This window comes from Lepisma saccharinum, chromosome 12 (genome assembly GCF_977018435.1).
Source record: "Lepisma saccharinum chromosome 12, izLepSacc3.1, whole genome shotgun sequence".
NCBI classification, from domain to species: domain Eukaryota; kingdom Metazoa; phylum Arthropoda; class Insecta; order Zygentoma; family Lepismatidae; genus Lepisma; species Lepisma saccharinum.
The window spans coordinates 21344128-21360843 of record NC_139240.1 but is presented as its reverse complement, the minus strand read 5'-3'; the positions used below and the strand labels follow the sequence as shown (position 1 = coordinate 21360843).

Sequence of the window (16716 nt, the reverse complement as noted above, 5' to 3'; positions counted from 1 at the left end):
ATTATTATTATTATTTTTTTTTTACACTCCACTACATCCTTGTACATATTGAGAAGGTTGATTAGTACATCTCTCAAATTCAGAGAAGTTTGCAGCCCGAATTATTTTCTTTTCCTACATGTTGATACTTTAACACATCACATTACTCTATGGGGTTCTTGATTGTCATTTGTTTTAGCCAACCAATCAGGTATAGCCTTACAAATTAATCTCGGATCAGTTGAACGGAATCTCCTGAACGTCGTTTTTCATTGGTGCAATGCAAATCTTTAAACCAAGTTCATGTAGAGTGGATTAAAATTGATCTCGTTCATCTGAACTTCGAAATAATCGGCGTTGGTGCGCTGATCATTCAGATTTCGATATTGTCTCTTAACTCACTATAGTCCTGATTGAGTTTCAGCACAACACTTCTCATGGAAAATATGTAAATTGTTCAATCTTTAATATTTGGAATAAGTTATCCCCCTATCCTGGCTGTAAAATCTGGGGTTTCAGCCTATATTGACATATTTAGACGTAAGCTAGTTACTAATATTATCTGTGAAACTTTCTTGTAGAGGTTCTTCTGTGTGCATATATTGAAACCAACAGGTTTGCAAACCAACATAGTTTATACTTCTTAAGATATTATTTCCCTTGAAATAATCCATTACAAATTCAATTTGCATTTAAACATAAAGCATTACATTAAATCCATCTTCCTACTCACCGAAAACAAATTGAAATCAACAACCTTTAAAATATTTGACATACAGAATTTAAAGAACCTCTACGTAAGGTTTGTGGAAAATATTAAGCAACTCCCTTACGTCTTATTATCAACCACATCTTTTATTCCCCAAGCATGAATATATTGACGTATTGGTAAAATCATTTTGTTGATATATGCTGATAATTTTACTATTATCCAGTATTTCTATAAATAAAAATGTGATTGAGTGCACTGTTTAGTCAGTTTCTTTATCTTCTTCTGATTGTAAATGCAGAATTTATTTTCTAAAATTATTTTTAATGCATTTTTTTATGTATGGCAAAATCCATCTATTTTGTATCTATTCATTACTTGTTCACCATTGTTAACTATTTCATATTGACACCCATATATTAGGTATTTATATTTTTCCTTACATTTCCATGTGCACGCAGCATTATGTCCGACGGAATAATTTATCTATCCATTTTAAACTCCTGTTTGTGTTTTTCAGGTGATCCGGATTTTTCGTTGTCTGTATCCAACATCACGCTCCAAATGATGGATAAGACAGAATTAGGGCAGCTGCGTTCAGAAGTTGATCAGCCAACTGCACATTCGTGGAGTGTTCCAAGTGTTCCAGAGCCTGTTGGATCTCATGTGGCTGTTATGGATAGCAATGATGTTTATATCTCAGTAGTAAGGTGAGCACCATGTTGAATAAATGGTGTTTGTTCTTGTACGGTTTTGTGCAATTTCTTTGTCAAAAACTGGGATTTTGTGTAATTTTTTGGCAAAATCTCTGGTGGGTAATGATGAATTAACAAACAAATATTGTTATCTTGTAATGTTAATAGAGATGGAGCAAAATTGTTTAACTAAATACTGTATGTTTCAATATATAGGTGATTCAATTTAAAACAGGGCCCATCATCGAAACATCATGAGAGTAAATATTATTGGAAAATATAGTTTACAATAAAATATCCCCTACCTTCCTTCACTTAGCGTACTCTCAGTGGAACAGTAGAGGAATCAGGATACCACTACAAACTAAATTTGCACACAATTATGTACTTGTCAATGTGTATAACAACAGAAGTAGCCGGCCTCCGTGGCAGAGTGGTTAGCACATTGTGCTACGATGCTGGGCACCTGGTTTAAATCCCAGCCTGGGCATGGATGTTTGTGAGTGTCCATTCATCAATTTCATCACTCATCCCCATCTTTGCAAATTAGCCAAAAGTGGCACAAAAAGCGAAGTAGAATAAAGCAATTCAATCAATCAATCAAACAACAGGAGTTAAACAGTTTTGTAATAGGTGTAATGCAATTTGAGTAATTTTAATTTTAACATTTGCTACGATTAACCTACCTTGCAAGATTTTAAAAAAAATGAACACTGATGATTACAGATGAACTTTTAATTAATTTTTATACACAATTTGGACAGGATGTCAGCTATCAAATTACAATAATATATTACTATATGTGTTAACCACTAGCATAATTGTAACGTCATTGCTTTGTTATCAAGGAATCGCAGGTTTGATACCCGGTGCAGGTGCGTAACGGTTTGTATGCCACATCAAACTGTCGGTCCAGTCCCAGTTGTCCTATCTGTGCATAAAGTGAACTTGAAAACAAACTCAAATGCAATGATTAGGGTGAACCGATACTCACACAGATTGTAACAATTAAAGGTTGTTTAAAATATTAATTAATATTAGGGGGCGAGTATTCCTCTCCATCCAATTATAAGCATCAATTTACCAGAGTTTTGCTTTAAAATATTTAAAAATTACATCACAATATAAAAATTCCTGTTATGGAATCATAAAATACAGTTTCTTTCACATAACATTGGAACAAAATGAATGGAGACTTTCGAATTTTGCATAACTTCCAGGATAATTAAGATCTGTGAAAGTGTTGTGTGGCATTTGCAGATCCTACGAACGATCAAAATAGGAGAACAGTATTACTGGTATTGGTAAATAAAATCCAGCCAATACTTTCAGATACCAATACATTGGTGTCACAGGGTGGCTACTTTCCGGAATTCTGCGAGAATTCTACATGAATTTTTCTCCATAGACGTGATAAAGTGCAACTTTTATTAATCCAAATGAATTCATACATTTACACGTGCCCCGAGGCAAGTTTTTCACAGTTTAGTTTTCATTTTTATTGAGGAAGAAAAAGGAAGCTGTGTGGAAAATAGGACAGAATTCTCTCAATCCGTTTACTTGGTTAGAGCCCTTTTCAGAACAATCTTATCTGATGGGCAGCAGATTATTGCAAGATAAGATATCTTGAAGCTGTTTAGTTAAATTTGAGTTTGAAATTCTTATAAAATTAATAATTTTTGTTGTATCCAATAACATTTGTGACTTGTGTTTGTAGATGTATTTCAACTCTTAGTATGTGAAATGGCAAATGTAAATTCTGCACCTTAAATTAAATATTTTAAATATACAAGATACCATGTAATTGAATTGAATTAGAATTTTTGGATACATTGGAATTGCACAGACCATGAGAGGCAGTGATACATAAGATTGAAGCAGAGAAAATGCTTGAATTTTGGAAAGTTCTCATTGACAACCGGGAATTATACTTCAATTTTATCATGGTCCTAGAGTGGCCACCCTGCATCAGCTAATAATGTTGTATTCTTTTTTTTTTTTCCAGTGGATTGAACACATGGTTTGGATCCAAAGTTGTTACAGACAGCGGGTTCCTTCTGAACAATGCATTGGCCAACTTCTATCCGGTGGTGTCCATGAACAATGCATCGGCCAATGAGATGGGACCAGGGAAGCGACCACTTTCTCTTGCAACTCCAGCCATCATCGTGAAGTCACGAGAAGTGTGCAGTCGCAGGATGGTTGTTGGAGCGGCTGATGCGACTTTGCTGGCTCAAGTTGTCTTCAACCTTCTGGTCTTTCAGGGGAACATCACAACGAGCATCGAATCCCCTCGGATCAGGGCTGGGGAGCAGAGCACAAATATCACTCTAGAGGGTAGGTTCATTAACCCGTTAACTTTCCTTTTTTAACTATTTTAATGATTTGCTGTTATAGTTTCCTGGAAAGGAAATTGGTTCAATCCATATCAAATGGTCAAAAAAATAATTAAGAATTAAAAAAAAAGAAAAGTGGTTTGCCTGTTTTTGTAAAAGAAACTTCAATTCAGCTTTTTTCGACCAACTTCCCTCTATTGTAATTCCAAGCATTCCTCACTGAGTACTCTTTATGCTATAAATACCAAATTCTTATTAGGTCCCCCACGATAGATATTGAGACTCAAATTTCGAAAAAGAAGTTAAGAACAAGCATTTTTAAAGAGCTGTAACTAAAAGAGCAGACAAGTAACAGAACTCAAATATGTTCTGATAAAACATGTGTATCTTCCCTCTAAGAAAATTCCCTCCAATATTCCATTACTTCCAAATTAAAAAAAGAAATGATGTTAACTTTTATTTTTTTCCAAATGAGATATCAGTTTTGGCTCTAAATTTCAGCCATTTACATTAGTAAGTTTACATTACAATTTCCCCTAGGTCCTTCTCTCTGCAGCAGCTGACGTGAAGATGACATAATATTGTTATCCAAAATTCCTTTATTTGCAATTTCATGCAACCATTGGTGGATTATTGAGATGAGTTATGGCACCGGATCTAGATGGTGAAAACCAACAATAAATTGTCATTGCTTTAAAGTTAAAGATAATAGCAGTGCCACCAACCCTCTGACACCTAGAATTACCCTATGGGGCACTTTAAGCAGCGTTCATTAATCTAGCTTCTTGAAAGTCAACTTTAGCTCTATTTAAGTTGAAATTTAGCTTTTTTTTATGCACATCAGCTTTAGCAACACTGCCAGGATGGCTGTAGGAGGCAAGGAAAAATACATTACTCTTATGGGACCATTATTTTATTCGTTCTCTTGGGAATATTTGACATCCATAGACTTTGAATAGTACATGGATGACAAAAGGACACGTCGAACAATGTCTTAGTTGTAGGAAAAGTCGAAACTCCCATTTTATTAGCCATATCTTGAAGTTGATTTCCCATAAGGAATACATAGGATTCTGTAAATACTTATTGATCATATTTTTCGAACTTCATGTCTAGCTTAATAATCACCTTAAAAAAAAAAAACACTTCCGCATGCAACATTTCTTAGTAGTAGTACCCATTTGGACGATATTAAAATAAATGCACAACTGGTGCGTAATTGTCACTCTTCCCCTTGAAGATAATTAAAGTGTTGCAGAACTGGTACCGCACATGCCTATGTATGTTACAAAAAATTATGCACCTAATTTAGTGTTAAATATTTACAAAGTAGTTCATCAATTTCTCTTGTATTTCTTTGTGTAGTGAAGGCTGTTGTCAAGCAAATATGTTTTCTTTTGATCTCTGCAGTGAACCACAAGCCGAAGCTTAGTGATGACGTGATTCAAATGCTTGAGAAGTTGGGGTACAACCATCAGAACCTCCTGGAGCCCTACACAAGCAGTAACATTGTGGAGAAGAAAGGAGACAACCTCAGTTCACATTCAGATTCTCGTGGTGGAGGGGTTGCATCTCGATTTTAGTTTATTTTGCTTTATAGAGGCATAATATTTATTTCTACTCTGACTTATGTCTGTACTTATTTATTAAACTGGTGATTATTGCGTAGCCCTCATGACATGCATTTAAATTGAACTTGTTGTTCGGACTGTTGTAATATTTTTATTGTATTTGAATATATATAAAATGTAAGAAAAGCTACATGATTTATATTATTCAAGCACTTCCTGTCTTTATGTTTGATTAATTCTGGAAACAAATGCAGAGGAATTTGATTTTTAGCCCAGACTTAGACAGAAGCATTTCCCTTAGCATTTTTTCTAGCATAAATGCTTCCAAGAATGGTGTAGCATTTTCTATAGCAGACAATGCTTTACACGGAATCATTTCCTGAAACATTCCGGTTAGCGATTGTGATGTGAAGCATGCAGAGAATATTAGATGAAAGCCAGTGCCTGGTGTTTCAATTGAAACAACTAATTTGTTCTTCCAAACGTGTATTGTATATGCTATGAAGTATGTATTTTAGCAGCGCTATTGATTTGTACCTAACACCTTTTATAGGGAATGTTATTCTTCTTGGTTGAGTAGTTATCAGCTTTTGAAAGTATGAAATGATACATTGTTTACATCTCACCGGGCCACCATTACATCTGCACTCGTGACCTACATGTCACTTCTGATTAGTTATGTTATGGAATAGGACTGATTCATGATTGGTTATGCTACGGAATAGGATTGATTCTATCCTTGAGATATACCATGGCATCTGAAATGCCATAAGATTGTGCATTTTACACGGTAGCATTTTGGTTATGGCATAAATGTTAAGGAAAATGCTTTCGTCTAAAGCTTGCCTTACTTTTGCAACAGAATTCAGTGTGTCTACCAGTTTGGAAAAGTCAGGGAAATTAATTTTTTGTGGAAAAGTAATGGAAATGTCAGGGATATTTAATGTGTTTCTGGAAAAATTAACGTTTTTGTAGTATTGCACTCAAATTAGGTTTTTGAACAAAGAACAACAAGAAGAAGGGCAAGAAAGAAATTTTAAATTTATAGGCAGCTTGTTTGCTATTTTGTTTCAATTACTGAAGCTCTCCTTCCATAAAACAAAGACAATAAACCTGGTGATGGGCAATTTGCTTGGTAATACTTATACTTCCCACTCTACTAGTCTGTAAAGATTATTTTTAAAATTGCTGATAATAATTTTGTATTTCGAAAGTAATGCAACTGTAACTTTCATCCAGCATAACTTGAAATCTGTAAATGATGTTTATACTGGAATTTTTTACATATTGAAGTCTTATCCTTGGCATATTTTTTTAATTTTTTAAATGGTCAGTTAGTTCTATACAGGAAGCTTCAGAATTAATTAATGAGTCAAGTCTGAGATAACTTTTTTCCAAGGATACTGAGTGCATGGGAGAAGGTAAAAAAAAGGTAAAGTGTTCCCCTGTGCTTAGCACCACGCCATGAAGGCATATAGGGGGTGCGGGGGTAACGGGGAGAAGAGAGATGGATTTTTTTTTTCAGGGTCATAATTGTAAGTTTCATGGCCGATGCTTTGCTCATCTGTAGTTGGCAACCGATATTGGTTGTTTGCTATGCCTGGTGGGTTTGAGAATAGCATTTTTATGAAATAAGTTTTAAAAGGTGTTATTTTGCGACATATGATCATGGTTGGTATGAAATATTCTCTTGAGTGGGTTTTATATTTATATTAAAGATTGTATGACATGAGATTTATGAATCACTGGAAAATGGAAATATTTTTAGGGAAGGAGGGGGGAGGGAGAGAGAAAGAGAGAATGAATAAGTGGCAGAAACTCAAGAGGAACGGAAAGAGGAGAAAACTATACAAAACAAATGAAATTTAGTAAAAGAATCAAGCCTCTCCATTTTTTCTGGTCTTCCACCACTCCTCTATCTCCACGGTGTTCCAATCTTGCCCTCTTCTCCTAACACTCCACTATCTTCTCTTTCCAACGGCATCTTGGTCTCTTCCCCCCCCCCCCCTCCTTGGTCTTATTCCCATACCTTGTGCATTGTAAGCTCTTACTGGTAGTCTTTCTGCATCCATCCTCGTGTGTCCGAACCATCTCATCTGTGCATGATCTGTCCTGTCCTGAAGCCTCACCACACCCACTGTGTCCAATCTCCTCATTCCTTATTCTATCCCTTCTAGTCTTCCCCAATATACTCCTTAAAAATTTCATCTCTACTGCCTGCATCTTTCTTTTGTCTCTCTCTGACATTGTCCAAGTCTCTGCTCCATATGTACAGGGGATGGACAAGAAACACCTGCGAAGAAAAGCCAGAGTGCTGTAGCTAATAAGGTGCAGGACCATCTTTAACTTCCAAAACGGCCTGCAGTCTCCGAGGAATGGACAAATACAAGCTCTGGATGGTGAATAATTGGATCTTGCACCATTCTTCATGCAAAACATGGTCCCAATCCTCCTCAGTCTCCTCCTGTCTCTGTCACTCAGTGTACATTTCCGTCCACGCAGGTGTTTATCTGATGATGTCTTTCCGGACACACTATTATGTCGTCACGATCTTGGATAGAGTCCCTCTCGATATGCCAAATAACGTAGCTACGTTGGTACCAGAGGCACCTGCAAGGCCTGCACCAACAATTTGCCCTCTTTGAAACACTGTCAGCTTGGACATGATTCAGTATCAACTGCACTGCATGCTATTTACAGTGCAACTGCCGATTCCCACCAGTCCGACAGGGTCCTATATCACAGCGCGAAACAAGAGAATATCACACTGCGTCCGATATCAAGTGGAAAAATTGCGTCGATATTACCTGTCCCGAGTGGCAACGGTGACTCAGTCGGTAACGTGTCTGACTACCATGCTAAAGGTCCCGGGTTCGATCCCCGGCCAGTTCAAATCCGGGAACTTTTCTAACGATGGAAGCGGCCCCGGCGCCCACCCAGCGTCGAATAACATGGGTACCTGGGGGGTAAAGGCGGACAGGGGCATGATGCTGATCACATCACCCCCGCTCACGACCGGATCAAGAAAGTGTGGGGCGTTACCCCACACCCCCTATACCCCTTCATGGTGTGGTGCTATGCACAGGGGAGCACTTTACCTTTTTTTTACCTGTCCCGATGTTGGGATGTTTACATTTTTTTGTCCATCCCTTGTAATTATTGGCACATAGTATGTGTTATATATTACCTTCTTGCATTTCATAGGTACGTCCCTGTTCCATATTAATCTTCGAACACTTTGATATAGTCGCCTCTCTGATGGCCCAGTGGTAGCGTTGTTGCCTTGTAAACAAGGGGTCCCAGATTCGATGCGCAGTGGAGGCACATAGTGGTTCAGATCCCACTTTAAACTGTAGGTCCAGTCCCTATTAGTCTTACTGTGCACAAAGTGGACTTAAAACATCAAATCAATGCAACTTTGATACAGTCCACCATCCATTTGTCCTCTTCTGTTTACTTCCTCATCTATTCTCTCAATTATGCTTCCTAGATATTTGACCTAATACAATAAAGAAATTAAACCCATAAGGTATACTACCAGCCAGTGGCATATCCTGAACAGTGAATGTCTGAAGGAATTATACAGATTGCAAGCAAAAGGAATGAGAAGTCCATACAGTGACATGCCCGAGGGATGAGGAGGTTGATGAAGGTCATAATCCCCCCCCCCCAGCCCAGCATTTCTAAAAGAGAATGTCAAAAGCAGGAAAAGATGTTAAAATGAAGGCTGACTATTACATAAAAGGATATGTAACCAAGGGCGTATCCAGGGGGTCCGGACCTTTCCCCCCAAATTTCTTTATTTTTTTGTGGATTCTGAAAATTATCTCCATGCAAGATAAGTGTTCTGAACAAATAAAATGTTTACATTAACAATTCTCGATAATAAATTTTAAGTAACACAACATTTTCAAATACGTGTGAACCTGAAACATAAACTTTACTTTGGACAGTATTCTCTGTACAGTGGGATCCATGAGTATTACCGTGCAAATTGTCCATCACCATGTTCGTGCACTTTACTTGACCCAATAAGAGCTTCAAGATTTAAAAGAAAACTCAAAACAAGCTGTTGACAATTTCTGCACCAACATACATAAAAATAAATCACTTAAAAACACACAGGATGTAAGATAAAATTGAATGAAAATAGTCATGGACAATTTGCACGGTAATACTCATGAATCCCACTGTACAGCACTGATAGTCACTATCAGAATTTTCAGCATATGCACATTGCTTGGAAGTAGGCCATGATAAAATGATGCCATACAACTCTTTGCAGTCATCTGGTACTTAATGCACAATTTTAGCCACATCCTCATTTTTTTTTTATTACTGGTAATTGGAACATTCGCACCATAAGCATTAGTAGTAGCAAGCACAATCTCGCTGTCTTTGTAGAGCTTAAATACTTCTTCTAGGCTATTCTATAAACTTGTGCTAGCACATACTTTTTCTTCTTTTTATATGCAATGCCTGTGCTTTATAATTTGAAACACTTCTCTGCTTTGCAAGCTTTTATTAGTGATCTTCTTAAACAGTTTAGGCCATCATTGCTTAAAGTTGATTATTTGCTGATTTTCAACACTTTTTACTTCAAATGTTGGCTGCTTCTTTTCAATGCTGAGAGTTAAAAGGCAAACACTCCAGGAATGTTTTTCCCTCTTCCCCTCAATGATATTTCCTACTGACTATTACTACGAGCTGAGAGGGAGAATGTTTCCTTTCTCCGATGTAGCTTAGCGTAAGCAATAAAATGGCTATTTCAGCTCAAAATTACACTAGACTCTCGCTAATCCAGCCCTCAGTAGTCCGGCCCACATCCGGCCTGTAGTCACTCAAGCAGAAATGACATGCCCAACAATGAATTATCGTGTTCAACAATGTTGTTAGTTAAAAATGTTAAACAATGCTATACATACGTACAGTATTTGGAATTGTGACTTTCTTACAGTAAAGTTCAGCACATACTATGGCTTCTAAAAGGAAATACATAAAGTACAGCCTGTATAGTCCCTATGTGTTTAAACTACATAGTAGTACATAATTTCCGACCCTCTCAATAATCCAGCACCCATATGTGCAAGGAATGGCCGGATTAGCGACAGTCTAGTGTACCTTCTTTCTCTCACCCATTCACTTCATGTGTGTTTCTTTGCAAGCTGCCTCTTTAGGGTATCTTCTGCTGTTCATAAGCATCACTTTCACTCTGTCTGAAAATTACACCTGTTGTGTAGATTGATTGATTGATTGAATTTTTAAGTCCACATTATGCACAGAAAGGCTAATTGGGACTGGGCCTACAGTTTAAAGTGGGATCCGAACCACTATGTGCTTCTACTGTGTATCGAACCTGGGGCCCCTTGATTACAAGGCAACAGCGCTACCACTGCCCCAACATGTTGTGTAGAAGTTATAGTGAGGCTCAAAGTATTAAAAATGCAATACAGATGTTCAATTTCATTGCTTTAGTACTTTTAAAAAATCCCAGGAACTAGGGGGATACCACCCTCACATAATTGTAAAGATGATTAATTATATAGCATCAACCTATAAAATATTTCATAATTTCTATTTTCAACCAAAGTTTTGAAAGGTTGTTCAAACACAAAAATGGTCATCAAAAATCACCCTATGGTAAGGTGACCAGGCATCCTGATTTTCGCAGAACAGTCCTTTTTTTGAGGGTCATGTCCTTCAATGTGCGATGCTACTCCAAAAAATCAAATATGTCCTATCTTTCAACAGCATCCTGCAAAATGTCCTGCAAAACATCCAGACGAATTGTTTACCGCTGTGAAACTGTTGGTGCCTTATATATGTATAACAAATATATGTATTCTCAGTATTGATTAACATTTTAATATTATTTCACAATGTCTAGATGTTTTATGGTAAGAAAGTAAGAAAAAACACAAAAAAAGAAACCAGTAAGAATGAGAGATAGGAAGGTTAATCTGTAAAATTAAAAAGATAAGCAAAAGGAGGAATGAAAAACGGAGAAATGAAAAATGAAACATAAAAACTAAATCAAATAAAGAAGAATACAGATTAAAGAGAAAAGTGAGTTGTGTAATATTTAAGGAGACGTAACCAGTATGACTTTTACTTTGCCAAGGAGGTAAGGGGGGTTGCATTTGACCCTGTGCTCTTTTAGTTATAGCTGCAATCTCCCTCGTATGCATCCATGGATGTTCTGCTTTTCGTTTCAGAAAATCTGGTCACCCTACATTAAGAGGGAGATTTACCGTTTTCGTTTTTGCCGCGTTCTTTACTTCTTTCATTAAAAAACTCACGAAAGGGGCTGTAGCGCCATTATAGCCCCTCCTGCGTACGCCAGTTCCTGGGGCCAGCAGCCTCAAGAAGTTCTCTATATAATCTCAATTGTAACTTTTCATTTTGCAGTAGTTTTTACCCAGTGGAAACACCTTCTGAACCATATTCTAATAAAAAGACATCAAATCGGATGTAATGTTCTTGGCCAAACTACATCGTAGAGGTAGGCGCATTAGGCAAAACTTTTCAACGGGTCTCCTTTATCACACAACTCGAGACCAACTTCGTATATTGACGTCAGAGGATAATTCCTATGTTGTTAGTTTAGGTCTGTTAGATTTGGTTCCCTTGGAATAAATACACATAAAATGTATTATTTATACTGAGACAATTAAACATAACAAGCCTAACCTAACAACGTAGCCATTTAGCGGTACAATGAAAGTTTTATACAGTGACGTCAGAACGCAAAGTTACTCTCCCGTTGTGCGATAAGGGATACCCAACTCGACCATTCAATTTCTTTCTAGTTCATACGTTCACCGGTAGATGGTTCTGTTGCGATAAGAAGGAGAGTGTACACCTTATGGGTTTGTAGTGTCGACGCCCTTGTATAAGGTATATTTGTATTTAATGTATATTGCATCGTCATTTTTTAACGCATGTGGTAATGTGGAAACAATGAGTAGTTGATATTTTTACAGTGCTTTGAAATTTTATATTTATAAAGTTACTACCTTCATTCTCCACACGTAGTATATAGCAAGATGGCTCCTTCATATATTACATTGTTCAATTTTCTTGATTTACGTTGTGAATATGTGTGATTTGTTTCAAATTGTGCTCAAAACAGATACTAATACAGATTGAGGATTACATTAATGCTTAAATGATTGCATGATTGTAATTCAGTAATCGTAAAGAGACAAAGCTTTACGAGAAGTTGTGCTGCTATTCGAGTAACACGTAAGCCTCGCTCGTGTGTGCAAGATTTTTACTGGTATTGATAGAGAAACGCCTTCTAATGAACATTTTAGTCTGGCGTGCAGCATTATTGTGTAATTGTTGTAATATATATACACACAATACATTGATTCTCAGTCATTTATTATGGTTTGAAATTTGTGCTTCCGATGGTGGAGGATGCATTTTCGCGGAAAGTCGCCTAGTAATTTAGTTGTTTGTAGTGAATCATCGCTAAATGCCTAGCAGGCATTCCAATACGATCGGTGAACGAATAGTAAAGAAATTTTTCGAGTTCAAAGGGCTTAAGTGAACTAACATGAAGTTTATTTGCTTTTCCATGAAACCTAGGTTCAAAATACATTTCAAGAAACTCCTGAAGGGATATTTTCAATATTTTAAAAGATAATGCTGGTGTTGCAACTTATAATTTGTTTGATATTCAAATTGTAATAACTTGTTTCCAAAAATGTTTTCTTCTCCTGTTTTCGAATGTTGAATGCAACTTTTTAAACTCCCAACTATAGACCTATATTTGTGGTTTTGTGTTTGAATTATCTATCCTTTACTGATTACATGAAAGTTATAGAATTATTATATTATTTCAGGCATCTGGGAGTAGACAATGCAGACAATAAAGTGTGTGGTGGTAGGAGATGGTGCAGTGGGTAAAACCTGTCTCCTGATATCGTATACAACCAACAAATTCCCTTCTGAATATGTTCCAACAGTGAGTATGAATTCAGTGAACTTATGGCTATTACATTTATTGAATTTCTGTATTTGTGAAGATAATTTTTATAAATTTAATTGTAGAACAACATAATATTGATATAAACATATCAGTTTATAATGTATATTAACTATAGAAGTTCCAGATTTTTGCTTTTCGGCCCAACTTCCAAATGCTGACTGATAATCTTGTTTTTCATGTGCCTGTTCTACATCACATACATGCATTTGTTATGAAGGGTTAACAAATACTTCATGTTTCTTCCAGAATGAATTTTCTGTCGTGTGTATATATAGTTCCAATTGTAAGCTTTTATAAGATCATGATACAATGTTGTTGTTTTTATATGAATCAAATTCTATTGACATCCTGAAAAGGCTTTCTGATTACTTACTGTGTTTTTAGTGTAAGTTTCTTGGTCCTTTATGCATATGTGAGCACATTAGGTGGGTTTGGTTTGTTGTTCTTAGCATTGTAATTATGGTGTACTGTTTATTCATTTTAGACAAATTAGTATTGGTAGGTGTGATTGTTCAGCCCTTGGTAAAAGTTCCAAATGTTGAATGATTTTTGCAAGTTATAGGATTATGAGGAAGTGCTTTAGAATACTGGAGATTATTGTGGGAGTAAGTTGGAATCTTGGAGAAACTAATTAATGATGCTAAAAGCTTCACTAGGTATTAGTTACAGGAGAAATTATAATTTTTGGGTTTCTTACGTAATCAGCAAAACTGGGAAGTATGTGTAGACAGACATAATTAGAAATCCAACCTTGTAAAAAAAATGTCTGTGCACCATGATCAATTTCGAATTTAAGATTTTCACACACAGGCACTTGCGTATGACAGAACCTACTTTTCATAGCATAATTCCTCACAGATTAATACTTTTTGCATCTTTAAAGTGCACAATTTAGTTTCTCTGTACTTCAAACTCCTTTCTTTCCTGTGGAAAACATTATATAATTGGAATTGTGCCCGATGTTGTTTTACACATAGCAGCCTAGTGTTCTAATTTCATAATTTTCCTTCAGTGTTTTGTACATATTCTCTGCATTATTATTATTTTTTATATATATATTTGCCATAAGAATTCTTATGTGAGTGCATTTGGCAGGTTCTTTTTGCTGGCGTAGGTTTTAGTAACTAAAAGTAATACATATACCCAAAATTCAGGACTTGTTATCTAGTTGAAATAGTGGAAAATCATTGTGATGGTTTTGAAACATATGTGATCATTATTCAATTTTCCCTCATTAGGTTTTCGACAACTATGCCGTGACTGTGATGATAGGAGGTGAACCGTATACATTAGGATTATTTGATACTGCAGGTGAGTGGTTTGAATGCATGGAGTTTTTCTCCAAATCTGATTTTGATGTTTTATTCCTGGTTTTCATTTTTATATATGCAGAGAGATGGCATACTTGAATTATAGTGCACTACAAGTATTGGATTTGGGAAGGTTGAGCCACTGTACCTCCTCAAGAATTTGTTGAATTTTGTTTTAATCGACAGATTTCGATGTTCTACGTGATATAAAATTGGTTCCAGGGTGCAGAAAACACAAAAAATTGAGATATTTGATCCCAAAGTATGATTTGCGCAAGTAAAAACCTACCATATCGGAGTTCTTTTACCATATTTTATTGGTAAAGACATTTGTGTGCACACAGAAAATAGCAAAAGAACACGTTGGAAATTGCTACCAACTCCCAAACTTAATGACGTAAAATTATAGCTGCTGTTGTGGAATGTCATGTTTGGTGCTATATTCACAGCCTTCAGGCTGTTTTGCTTCATGATAAGGTAACAGACTTACAATACTTCATAATAACTAGGGGCATGCATATTTCGTTTTTGACGAAAAAACGAAATTTGAAAAACACATTTTAGTGTTAATTTTTCATGTTTTTGAAAGGTGCGAGATGCATTTTGTGACCATGTTTTGTCACGAAATAATGCGAAATGAACGGCAAAAAACGAAATTAACTCTTAAACATGAAATTTAGGGTTTATTCACCGACGCGACACCTTCTGAGGTCTGAATTATCCTGAGAGTTATGCAATTCCCGGAAAATTGATTAATTCTGCTGTTATTATTGGAGAAGCAAAAATGGACTCCTTTACACAGAAATAAACTTAGTACTCTGAGAACTACATAAATGTGCTATTAGAAGTGCTAATATTAATTCTGTGGAATAAGTGTAGTTTTTAAATCAAATTTAGGATTATATTCACAATTTGAAAACCAAAATGTCTTTTTATATACCACTTTTCATCCAATTTTTCACTGCTATAACACCGATATTTTGTTTTATTTACCGCTTTTGAACCCGAAATTGACTCAGTTTTTGTACCGAAATTTTGCTTTTTTATTTATCAAAAATATGTGCCTCTAATAATAACACATTTCTGTGAGCTAAAAACAATGGAAAACATTACTAAACAACATATTTCTTGAGTGTCAAAGATTGTCAAGTGTACATCAGATGTTTCTCAGGAAGCAGTTTAAAAAAATCTTTAGCCTCCCGGAATGACAGGACTTTGAGTAGAGGTGAAATTTATACATTGTACTTTCTCAAATGAAAGATTGAAATTTAGGAACGGATTTTGTGATTGACATGCCCCTATGTGCACCACAACAGACCAAAGTGAATGAAAACGTGTATAAAGCATTACATTCCTACAATTGTGCAAAGTTGCATTGAAAATCGGCAGAAAATTCTTGGTGAATAATAGTAATGTTTCCAGCTTATGGAAAGAATTGTGCGAATTTCGCTTCTAAAGTGATTCCGGCCAAAGAATGGACCTGGAAATTCTATTTTTGTCTTTTCTGTCGAAAGCCAGGGAGGGTCGCATGAACTGCTGAACCAATCGACTTTGTCCATTTGCCGTGGTGAGGGGAAATTCTCACAGCGAAACCTAATGGTTGCTGCAGCACAGCAAGCAAATGGGTCTCAGATTCCCTGCCTCTCCCATAAATGCGAGCGATGGGGGGCATGTTGACAGGAAGAGGTGTCATGTAGCAACACTGTTCTTCCTTCCCCATGAACTGGAGGCAGAAAGTCTGGGTTTCCTCAAATCCATTCTTTGGCCAGGCTGACTTTAGTGTCGACCTTGTGGATGCTGGATGAACTTAATTTGGAAGCATGATAAAATATCACTCTTTGAGAACATACAATGTCCTTCCCCCAATTTTGAAAGAGAAAAAATAATAATTATAAAACATTTCTTTCTTAAAGACAGGGTTTTTAGCAGAGGGGAAATTTATACATTGTTCATTCCAATAATGAAAGTTATAGGATGAAGAATAAAAATCAAGATTAAGAATAATAAATTATTTGGCTGTCCCATGTCCACCACATTGACCAAAGTGAATAAAAGAAATATATGAACCATGCAAAGGTTCTTTGATACTTCTTGGGGGGAAAATATAGCAACAATATATT

General features: G+C 36.2%; 2 protein-coding genes across 3 annotated transcripts in view; both read left to right on the top strand.

Annotated features, from left to right (window-relative positions):
• Positions 1 to 5422, top strand: part of LOC145996407 (glutathione hydrolase 7-like) — a 34801-nt gene extending 29379 nt beyond the window's left edge. The window contains exons 7-9 of the mRNA XM_083132857.1: positions 1209 to 1398; positions 3389 to 3720; positions 5130 to 5422. Coding sequence (XP_082988983.1) covers positions 1209 to 1398; positions 3389 to 3720; positions 5130 to 5302 — 695 coding nt within the window. The 3' untranslated portion in view covers positions 5303 to 5422. The remainder of the gene's footprint in view (positions 1 to 1208; positions 1399 to 3388; positions 3721 to 5129) is intronic.
• Positions 5423 to 12103: 6681 nt separating this feature from the next.
• Positions 12104 to 16716, top strand: part of Cdc42 (Cell division cycle 42) — a 28356-nt gene continuing 23743 nt past the window's right edge. The window contains exons 1-3 of one of the 2 annotated variants that reach the window (XM_083133166.1): positions 12104 to 12187; positions 13141 to 13262; positions 14525 to 14597. In XM_083133166.1, the coding sequence (XP_082989292.1) occupies positions 13158 to 13262; positions 14525 to 14597 (178 nt within the window). In that variant the 5' untranslated portion in view covers positions 12104 to 12187; positions 13141 to 13157. Of the gene's footprint in view, positions 12188 to 12396; positions 12536 to 13140; positions 13263 to 14524; positions 14598 to 16716 lie in introns of those variants that run through there. The other variant, XM_083133167.1, reaches the window with a different exon arrangement.